The following is a 10,992-nucleotide window of genomic DNA, read 5'->3' on the forward strand; positions in this document are numbered from 1 at the left end:
GAGAACATTAGCAATCACACGAAGAAATTTTTGGGTGAGGCAGGTGCAAAATAATACTCTTGATTGCATGTGCTCTATCTCAGATGAAGAACAGAAATCAGTGTTAGTGCTTTTCTCATGGAAGAAGTGGCTGGAGGTAAGGTGTAAACAGAAGATGAGCCTCAGCTCCATGAAGGAGTCTGGACAGCCAGTCAGAATTGTACCTGTGTCGTCTTCCTGAGAGGCAGAGGAAGGCTGTGTCCTCTTCCTGAGAGGCAGAGGAAGGCTGTGCACAGGATCTGTGTGGTGGTGTGTGTGACCCATCATACATGTACTGGGGGTAAAAAACAGAGACTTGCAGAGAAGAGGTCAAAGAAACCCAGACATGTGAAAATGAAACTTAATAACTTTATTATTCCATATGTTTAATGCAGAGTTAATGGTGCTAGGATGGCACAGAGACTGAGGAAAGGGAGGTAGGGGAGGAAGGTGCTACTTGCATAAATAAGGGGACAGGGCTGGAAGAGGTTACATGCGTACAGGGAGCAAACATTCTACATGATCTTTTCAGACACCACAAGGATAAGTCATCTGTAGCTAAGGGAGGCAGGAAGGGCATCTGACAGTCATATCAACAGAGGGATACAGCAGCACCCATCACAGTCCACATTTGGTTAAAGTCTCTTTCTAGACTGGCATATGCCTTGAAAAGTCCCACAGCATGTCTCTGCAATCAGCTGTCAGGAATCATCTTTTCCTGCGGCAGTTTTTGTGCCAGTTCGCTCCCTGGCATGACAAACCACCCCAGTACTGGAGATGACAAAAAGGAGAAGAAAGCAGACTGTCCTCAGATGTTGGGCTGAAAAAAGAGGTTGATCTCTGAGACATGGTTGCTTCCAGTTTGAAACCCAAAGGCACCTAAATAGGCTTCTTTCGTCATCCAAGATTGGGTCTGTATCTACCTTGCTTAAAGGCACAGGAGTATCTTTCCATTCTCAGCATAGATGGGAGGGAGGTGTTGGCTGACTGGGAGACATGATGGACGAATGAGTTCAGCCTGGGTTTGGAGTGGGAGCTCAGAGAGTACTGGAATCAACTCGGGGTGTTGGCAAGTGCATAGTAGCTTTCTTGGTGCCTCTTCATTTCATGCAGGCACTGTCAGACATGGGAGAGCAAGGGCCAGGTTTGCTCAGAGGTCGTTTGGGGTTCTGAAGAGATTAGAAGAGACTGTGAGGCCAGAAATGCCGGACATAAATGAATGATACAGAGTAATTTAAAAAAAGGAGGATTCACCCATAGCACCGTAATGATTCATTGGTCCTTCCCCACCTCTCCTCCACCTTCATACATGAACATGTGTGTGCACACAGGCTGTGATACGAGTAATGCTAAGGCTGGCCATGCTGTTCCCAAATCCCAGGTACTGTTCAGGCAAGCCTTCAAACCTCCATGCTGGGAAGAGTGTGGGATTAAACAGAGACAGGATGGTGGGGAGAGGTGGGGAGAAAAGCTAGGGTGCAGCTGTGGAAATCAGCAGGGAAGCAAGCGTAGGTTGGTCTTCCAAGGGGTTCAAGATTCATACATGTGTGAATCTTAGGCAGGACTGCTGCACGATGCTGATTGCAAGGAAGCCGGCCATGCCATCCTCCGTACTGCTCCTCCTGGGACGTGTCCGCCAAGGCTGAGCAGCCACCCAACACCCGCAGCAGGTGACAAAATGTTGGCCATTGTGGCCTGTTGGAAACACTTGCAAGCTTCCTGGAGCAGTGTGGGAGGAGAAGGAAAGGACAGTCTCTCTCATCGTACAGTCCAGGGTGCGCACAACAAAACCCACCACAGACCAGTCACTCCATGTCTAGAATCCTCCTCATCTAGAAGGCCAATAAGGCATCGCAAGCCATTCACGTGGCCTGTGTGAAATTGGTAAAGGGCGAAAGGACGATAAACCTTCCTCTAGATAGGTGTGCCAGCAAGAGCTGGGATCAAGAAAGGCACTTCAGTATGCTTGGTGGGTTCTGGTGGCTGGATGGCACTGAGTGACCTTGGAGTTCGGAGGCTCTTCTGCCTGTGCTGATTCTTCGGAGCCTTTCCGTCGCTGCTTCGGTCACTGTTCCCCATTCCCTATGGTCTGGAGAGAGTTGTGTACACGGGCTGTTCCCAATGTGTGGGGCTATGGGACTGTGGCACGGAGGGTGCAGGGTCAGAGATGGCAGTGTAAAGGGGACGTTGGGAAGGTCCCATATAGGAGAAGGCAGAGTAGAGGCCAGAGGCTTGGGTGGAATGGCTGTAATAGGGTCCCGAGGGCTGGTGGTCCGGGTAGTCAAACTGTGGCCTGGAGATGGAGGGGAAGGCCGAGCCGTAGTGGGGCAGACTCAGGGATGTGTAAGCAATCTGGGAAGTGGAGGGCTGGTCAGTGTAATGGCCTCCGGGGGTGGACCCCTCCGTTTTCACCTGGGCCTTTGAGTCCACCACCGATGAGGTGGCAGTGGACAAGGAGACTCCGTGCTGCTTCGAGATCCAGGCAGAGTGTCCGCTGGCCGCAGCCAGGGCGCTCCCGAGGCCGTAGCCAGCCGCAGCCGCATAGCCCCCGACATGGCCTGGGTGGCCGGCGTGTCCGTTGGGCGGCAGGTACTGATCGAATTCATTGACATCAAAGGTCTCCATGTTGGACATCACCTCATGGCTGATCTCCCCAATGTCCACATTTCCAAAGTCAATGTGTGGCTTTCCCCCTTCCCCCAGGGAACGCCCTTCTCGTTTGGAATCGGCTTTGCCTGCCTGCATCTCTGTCTTAGGGGTGGTAGGAGGTGTGGGGGGCCCATGGCTCTGACCTGCAATGTGAAGGATATTTTGAAAAGGAAAAAGAGAGAGGAGGTAAGTTACAGCTTTATGACTTGATCTATACACAACCCATCTCTGTTCTTCCCAGTATGCCAGCAGCTGTCTAGCTGGAGGCTTTGGTGGAGGTAGAAAGAAATAGACAAAACCAAATCTCTTTATATCATCTTGTGGAAAAAAGGGAGGATGTAATGATACATTGCCTGACTAGAGGAATGCAAGTGCCTCTGAAACTCAGGCATGTCCGTGTACTGCTGATACCAGCAGTCTTCTGGGTCATGAGTAAGGTGTGAGCCCCATCACTAAGGCTTTCACCACGATGACTTGTCTTTTCTGAGCCTCTGGCTTGGCTGTAGTCTGTCAAGAGATTCACTGAGACCCAAGACTCACCTGAGGAGTGTTCTGGATGGCCATCAGACATGGGCGACCCTTCGCCGGGATGCCTGTGATCCAGGTGGGCATTCTTGTAGTGGGCCTGGATGGCAGCAGCCCCAGCACCCTCCCCTTCTACCTGGCCTTCACCCTCGCCCTGTGTGGCCTTGCCGTTTTTCCGCCGGCGGGGCTGGTACTTGTAATCAGGATGGTCCTTCTTGTGCTGCATCCTCAGCCGCTCCGCCTCTTCGATAAAGGGACGCTTGTCGCTTTCGTTCAATAACCTGCAGAGACCAAGGTGGGAAAGAAGAGGGAAAGGAGTGGGGCAGGTCCATCAGAAAAAAACACCTATGCTCAGTATTGTGAGACAGAGTGTGTAAATCCAAATGCCAGGATGTTGCCCCATGGAGGGTACGTCCCAAAACAATAGGAAGAACTTGGAGTGTTTCCATAGAGACAGCAATGCTTTCCTTCTTCTCCTTAGTCATTAAGCCCTGCCAATGGTTGGTGCCAGTGCTGGGTCCCCCACTTGTGGGATGCTTCTCACCTCAGTAAGTTCAATTTACCTTCTCTTCCATTGCCAAAGGGTGAAGTGCAACCTTTTGTAGCTGTGTTAAATAAGGGTGGACAAGCTACTTTTAAAAACTTCGGGCAAATTAAGGGCAGTTGCAATTGTCCTTTGGACAAAAGTAGTGTACTACCTGTAGTGCTGCCTGCCCCATGTCTCTTGCTCTTCCCCAGACTGTATTTGTTCCAGGTTAACCTCCCCCCTTCTATAGGCTTTGATCCTAGTTTGAGGCTGTATGGAACACCAATAGGAGCAATTGATATTGGCTCCACAGGAACCAAGTAAAGCAACCTTTAGTCATTTTGCAATATTCTAAAAGGGAATTTGGAAGTTTGGAAAGGGCTAGATACCCTAGCAGAAAGAAAATTTGGAAGGGCTAGGAACTATATTCTACTATTCCTGGAGCTCCTGCTCACCTCAGACATGGATAATGCAAAAGGCTGAAGCACAAAGGACCAGCCTTCCTTGAACTTGGCCAAGCAATTGTAAAAAATTTAGCTGCTATTTTGCTGGCTTTGTAGAAGTAGATGAGCCTTGGTCTCTGGATGAAAGGACTGCAGAAATGTAAGCTCCTTGTCTGTATTCCTGCCAGATCATGGGCTGCTCCAGTTAAGGCTCTCTGAGGAAATGGTGAAATGCACAGGCAGGATGCCTCAGAGCGCTTGAAGATAAGATCAAACTCATTGCTCAAGCCTTTTGCAGCATTTCAGCTGGAAGCACTTCAATTTCATATGATTTTCCTCCTTGTATTCTTGTGACTCAAGGTCATCCTGCCTTCAGCCAAAACCCAGTGCTGTCGGAAGGGACCAGTCTTCTCATGACTGGGAACTCAAAACAGCCATTATGAATGGCAGGGCTCACAAACAGCCAAAAAAAAAATCCATTTATGTTATGTCCTCACCTTTTTCTCCCCAGCAAAAGAACTACATGGGGATGGGACTGTGCTAGCACCTTGGCACCCCCAAAGCCCTTAGCACTAAAATATGACCAATTCTGTTTAGCTGTAGGCTCTGGGGAAGATATAAAGGCCTGAACTGACCTGAAAAACTGAAGATGAAGTGGAGGTATGGCTGAAGGAATATACAGGTAAATCTGGTGGGCAATCAGATTGGTTACCAGCAAGTAACAGGTTGGTCCCTAAACACCCTTTCCCCCCTGCTCCCTGTGCATCGCCTTGGCTGGTAGACAAGGTGTGTGACATGATGCTGACCTGGGTTCACTCCAGTCAGCCTGAGCAGGTTGTGGCCGTGCACCACATTCCTCCACTGCCTTAATCCTGGAGATTAAAGCAACTGAGCCACCATGAATCCAGCACCAGCTTTCCTGTCTCCCTCCTGCCACTGTATACCACGCTCACAAGTCCCAGAGGGTTCTAATCCCTCAGCCTGTGCTACTCCAGACAGCCCTCTAAGGGTCAGCCCTCATAGGCCTTGTGGACTGGGACCAACTTTGCCTTGGCAAATTCTTCATCTTTATGGAACGTGGGATATGGAGAATAGGGGAAAATGTGCAAAGCTCAGCCTCTGAGATCTGTCTTGTGGATCATGGAGCCTACAAGGTGTCAGATCCCTGCCCTCTGATCTATGCTGAAGTGCCTCATCTCCTCTCCTCTTGACAGCAGCCTGTGGGTAGTGCCACCAACAGGACAGAGGCAAGTCTACTCCCCACATCTTTGCCTTCTCTCCAAGGCTGCCTGCTCCCTCCTCCCTCCCACTGGGATCAGAATTCAAATCAGCTTTAGCAAAGTGAAACTGGTGCGAGCAGGCAAAGGCCAGGAGATTTGGGGGGATTTGGATTTCACTTGCTTCCTGCCCTCCCCTCCTGCCCCCCACGCTCTCCAGGCCATAATGCAAAGGAATCTCGCACGGGCAGAGAAGTTACGGATCACAGAGCAAAGCCCTTCATGGGGCTTATCGAAGCCCGACACCAAATGCTCACCCCCGAGCCGAGGGGAGAGGGGCAAGCATCCAGCGCCATGCTCTGGGAGGAGAAAGGAGGGCTAAAACCTTCCTGCTCGCCTCTCAGAGCCTCTCCTTCTGCCACCTGGCATGGCACTGCTCCGTGTGCCAGGCGCCTGGCTCAGCAGCCTGAGGCCTGACCCTGGCTGGAGCTCAGCTGCCAATGGGTCAGTGCGGTGATGGGCTTGGGCACTGGGGCTGATGCAAGGCAAGAGCTGGTTGGGAGCAGAAAGCAGCCCTCCTACATGTCCATGGCCCTAGATTTTGTGGGCATGAACCAATTCCCTGGGTGTTGCCACCCTCATGCAAAGATCCCTCCATCGGGGCCCCTTGCTCCTCCCTACCAAGCCTTCCACCCCTTCTTCCCGTGCCTCCCTTGTTTTCAGCCCTGGAGGTGGTGCTGGCATTTTGGCTGGGAGTCATGCTGACATTTTCAGCAGCCAGCCTCCATTTGAGAGCTGTTCCCTGTCCTGCCCTGGGAAAGGAAAGCATTCAAGGACAGATTTCGTTACCATCAAGCACAAAAATTCTCCCTTCTTTTTTAGTATGTCCCATTTGTTGTCTGCACCCATCACACACCCCAATGGCTACAGACTGGGGGAGGTCGATGGGGCCATAAGCCCCCTGGCATTGTGTTTGGGGTCAGGCAGGTAACATGGCCCTCTGGGCATATCCTACAGCCCCTTCCAGTGAGGGCTGGTGCCTGTGGAAGACATGGCAATGCAAATTCTGGGCTGTTGCATCCTATTTTGCAGGTGCCTCTCAAGATTTCCATCCTCTTCCATCCCTACCCAATGCCAATTGCTGGGGATGTGCTTGGTTTAATGGTGGTCTGCAAGGAGTCCCTGTGGTCACCAGCCTTTGCCTCTAACCCACCCTTTATCTGTATAAGCTCAGAACAGCTAACATTTTCCCAAGCGACAAACTATGGCAGTAGCGAGGGTTCCAGTGACCACCTTTGCAAGGACATTCATCGAAAGTTTGAGGCTAAGTCATCCAGAAAAAATCCTGTCTGCTTGCAGCTGTACCCATGTATGGTAGGAGCTATACCTGGGGGACAGTGTAGATAAGGCAGTGGGAACCTGAGCAGCGGGACCTGAGCCCAGCCATACCGTGGCTGGAAGGCAAGGCTCTGGGTTACTATCCTGGTAATCTTTGGGCCACCTCCCCTGGAGTTTTGTGGTTGATATTTCCCCCCAGCCTCACAGAAATACACACACATATGACCAGATACTGACTGCACCCATAACCCAGCTTGTTGCGTTGTGTGATCTCCATAGGGGCTGGCACAGCTCGGAGATCCTCAGCATTCATGAGGAGAGGAGACATTCAAGAGAAGCACCCAGGTGGAAAACTCAGCAGCTTACAACTACCCCATGCCTGACCCTGCAAGCTTCTCATCTGAGCAATGCTTCCTGGCTGTATTGTGCCCTAAGAAACACACAGGGACCTTGACCATTGTCTGGCAGCAGCGTCCTGCTGCTCGGAGTCCCATGTGGCCAGCAGTGGGAGCCATGTCCTGGGAGCAGGGAGGCATTTGAGTGCGTGACTGTGGCCGTGGGCTGGAGGCTCCATCTCCCTGTGCTCTGAATGCAATTCCTGTGGAGGTTTCACTGCTCTGCTATATTTTCAAGGAAAATACAGTGCCTGGAAGGAGACACCATTGCTCTAAAATCTGGTAAAATTTTGCAGTAAAGGAATGATGTCTTGAAATCAACATTTCGGGGACAAAAAGGGTAGGTCCCCCCCACACACCCCCTTTTCAACACAGCTTCACAATCCAGAGGCTGGCAGCAGAGTCCCAGGTGAAAGCAAGTGCTGTGGTAAAGGGAAGGCAGAGATCCAAGCAGGAAAGATCAGATGAGGCATTCACAATCAATGCTCTGCCTTTGACTTCACAAGGAAATCCCTTTGCTGGAGTTACGTTAGACACTCAGGAGTCATGGTAAACAGGCTGACATAGCAGGGAGAGAATCTAATGCCCATGGGGTTGGTTCCTTGAGAGCTAGGCTGTTTGAAGCTAGGAATGAATAGCTGCTATAAAGAGTGTGTTTTGAAGCTTCTGCTTCAAAAAATGTGTCTTGGCTCACCCAAAAGGGAGGGCTTTTCTATGAAATGATGTCAGGGTGTGAGAATGAGAGGGCTGTTTGCATGAGCCTTGGTTTGCCTTGATTGGCGTGAGGCAGGGGACTGTGCTGGGGACTTGTGGCAGAAAGTAACAGGTTGGTGGGGTTATCAGCAGAGAGCGTCCGACGGGAAGGATGCGGCACAGCCAGCCTGACACATTTGGCTTTGGCACAACAGCTCTCTGCACACTCCTGGGCTGGCTGCACTCCATGACAGCAGCCTATGGATCTGCTGGAGGAAGGAGGGGAGGCTACTCAAAGGACCCAGGATCTGCGCAAAGTGAAAATAGCTGCGCAAACTGGCGGTGCCAAAGGACAAGTGTACATGTGCTAGTGAGAAGGGAGGGCATCTCTTTGTGTGCAAAGAAGATGGAGTTTGTTTGAGCCAGCATATTCCAAGAGAGCCTGCTAAGGCTGGAACTCTTGCAGGTCTCTTCCTCTCTGCTAAGCCTCAGCCCCTATTTCTACCTGTTGTCTCTCCTTGTCCATTTCACTGCACGTGCATGGCCTGCCAAAAGTGGATGGGTGTCAGGCTCTGACTGCCTGTCTCCTTTCCCCTGACCTTCCTCCTCAGCTGTAAATCCCTCTGCTTTGTGGCACTGCCTGGTAAAGAAACCCTGTTGGTGCTGGGATCTGAGTTCAGACAGGCTTGAGGCAGCCACCTGTGACTTAGCTCTTAAGTCTTGAGCTCAGCCAGTTTACTGCTACTGCACAACTGAGCCCTACAGGGAGGGTGAGCCAAGAAAACAAGATCTCCCCAGGCAGTCAGGCAGGGAGGACCAGAATGAGTGTCCTCATCAGGAACAATAGGGAAACTTAGTAGGAAACAAATGGAAAGGGCTGCTGCTCAGGACGGAGGTGAGCTCTGCTGAGGAAACCTTCACTACATCCAACCACCACTCTTGCTCCAGCCAACAACTGCGCCTCCTGTGAGGGGGCTCACCATACAGAAATCCCCTCAAGGGACACCAATTCCATCCTCCACATGACCACACAGTCCTCTAGAGGACACCTGCAGACCTCAGTCCTCCCACCCCACATTCACCGCTCTCCCTTACCTCCAGAGCTTCCCCAAGGTCTTACTGAGCTCGGCGTTGTGCAGGTGCGGGTACTGGTCAGCCAGTTTCCTCCGGGCAGCCTGTGCCCACACCATGAAGGCATTCATGGGCCTCTTGACGTGGGGTTTGCTCTTGTTACTTCCATTGACCCGGACGGGCATGGGAACCAGGGTCCAGTCGTAGCCGCTCAGCACCTGGCTGACTGCCTCGCGGATGCACACCGGGAACTTGTCATCGTCCGCCTCTGAGTCTTGCTGCTCCTTCTTCACCTTCCCCATCTCCCCATTCCCAGAGCCAGTGAGGTGCGGGGAGTTGTCTGATGCCATGGAGGGTCCTGGGGAGAGGCAGTGGTGGTCTTCAGAGCCCACTGGGCTCATCTCCACCTCTGAAAGGTCTTGGTCGTCAGCCATCGTGTCTCTAAAGCTTTCCCTCTTCCTTCTTGCTGTCCTTCTTCTCACTGGGGAGGGAAGAGAGGAAGACAAAAACAAAGGAAAGAAAGGAAAAAAGAGGAAAAGAGAGAAAATGAGAAGCAACCACCAAATCTGAAAGGAACTCCAAGGTTTCTGAAGAACTGACCATGAGACAGGGGCTGCTTAATTAAAGAGCAAGCAACGCAATTGCCGTGTACACCACAGAACCCGTGATCAGTGGGGGTGGGGATGGGTCGGGGCCCCTGATTAATTGGGATATTGCTCCCTATCTCTGCAATCGTGCGGAGCTGACATGTGGGGAAGGGCCTGCAGCGAGAGGGATAATGAAAGTTGGGGACCTGAAAGGGGAGAGACATGCACCATTCTGCCTGGGCACAGCACCCCACAGAGGAGTGGAATGTGGAGGAGAGCCACCGAACTTGGGGGGAGAAGTGCCCCTTTATTTCAAAGACATGCAGTGAAATGTCTGGAGGGAGGCATGGGAGGGGAAGCACCAACAATCTGTCTATAAGCCAGAAGGGACTGATACCCTAGGTGCAAGGGAACCTGAGCGGGTGGCACCACCATGCAGAGAACCAGCCCAGGCCTGGGATCCACATCCAGAGACCCTGATCCCAGCTGTGAGAAAGTGCTTCTGCAGGGGCATCTCATCCCTCACTCTCCTCTCACAGCTGATAAACCAAAGGCTTAAAATACATATACGCTTTGTCCACACACACCCTCCAGTACATGTGTGTATGCATATGCACACTCACAGTGATGTATCTGTATCTGTATCTGTATCTGTATCTGTATCTGTATCTGTATCTGTATCTGTATCTGTATCTGTATCTGTATCTGTATCTGTGCCTATCTATCCAGACAAAAACACAACCAAGTTTAACTTTGAGACAAGTCATAGCTTTGAGTTGCCTGTCCCACACACTCTGCCTTTCTCCTTCTGTCTGCAGTCACCTCTGAAAGTCCCTGCTGCTGTGCAGCAGTTCCCCCCTAAGAGAAAAAAAACACTCTAAAAATAAAGGCCTCTCTATTCCTCCCCATCTAGAAATTAAAAAAAACCAAACAAATAAAAGTAGAAGAAGGAAGAAATTTAAAAAAAAGGTGATGGAAAAGCATGCCTCTGGCTTAACTGGAAAAAAAAAAGCCAGCGCATAGCAAGAGCTGCTGTCCCTCTAGTTTCAGAGGGCAACACAGACTCTTGTTTGGAAAAATGAAGAAAGTAAGAGAAAGTAGAGGGGAAAAAAGCACAAATGAAAGCGTGCGCGTGTGCAAGCGAGCTCAGGTAGGAAAACTTACATTGCTGGCTGGTGTGCCGGGCAAATCCTGCAGGGCTGTGATCCCAATAGCCCCCCTGCTCTCTCTCCAGCCCCAGCGGTGTCGGGGCGCGCAGCACGGGGAGGCTCTCAAGCGAGTGCCATTCCTGGAGGGAGGCTTGGTTTTTACTAATACCCCGGCTGGATGTCTCTAGCTGGCTTTGCTGCTTAGCACCGGGGGAGGGAAGGGCGGAAGGTGGAGCCAAGCACTCCTCAGAGCCACAGTACGGTCGGCCAGGGACGGCGGGGAGGGGACACAGGCAGCCCCCCACCCCACCTCAGCCACCAGTACGTTCCCTGTTTTCCATGGTGCCAGCTTCTTCATGGGAATTGCTGGCATTGCTGCTCT

General features: G+C 51.5%; 1 protein-coding gene across 1 annotated transcript; it reads right to left on the reverse strand.

Moving 5' to 3' along the window:
* Positions 1-394: 394 nt before the first annotated feature.
* On the reverse strand, positions 395-10,780 carry SOX10 (SRY-box transcription factor 10). The gene is made up of 4 exons (XM_030959945.1): positions 10,627-10,780; positions 8,900-9,356; positions 3,208-3,473; positions 395-2,810 (listed from the first exon to the last, which is right to left on the reverse strand). The coding sequence occupies exons 2-4, from the start codon at positions 9,307-9,309 to the stop codon at positions 2,101-2,103; spliced, it is 1,386 nt and encodes a 461-aa protein (XP_030815805.1). The 5' UTR covers positions 9,310-9,356; positions 10,627-10,780; the 3' UTR covers positions 395-2,100.
* Positions 10,781-10,992: the final 212 nt, after the last annotated feature.

The sequence above is a fragment of the Camarhynchus parvulus genome, chromosome 1A (assembly GCF_901933205.1).
Source record: "Camarhynchus parvulus chromosome 1A, STF_HiC, whole genome shotgun sequence".
Classification (NCBI taxonomy): domain Eukaryota; kingdom Metazoa; phylum Chordata; class Aves; order Passeriformes; family Thraupidae; genus Camarhynchus; species Camarhynchus parvulus.

What these genes read in the sequence shown, in the direction of transcription:
- SOX10 (XM_030959945.1), bottom strand. Translation starts at nt 9,309, where the DNA reads ATGGCTGACGACCAAGACCTTTCAGAGGTGGAGATGAGCCCAGTGGGC. An exon ending in ACCTTGGGGAAGCTCTGGAG is followed by an intron (nt 3,474 to 8,899) that starts GTAAGGGAGAGC and finishes TGGTCTCTGCAG; the next exon opens with GTTATTGAACGAAAGCGACA. An exon ending in CCATCCAGAACACTCCTCAG is followed by an intron (nt 2,811 to 3,207) that starts GTGAGTCTTGGG and finishes TTCACATTGCAG; the next exon opens with GTCAGAGCCATGGGCCCCCC.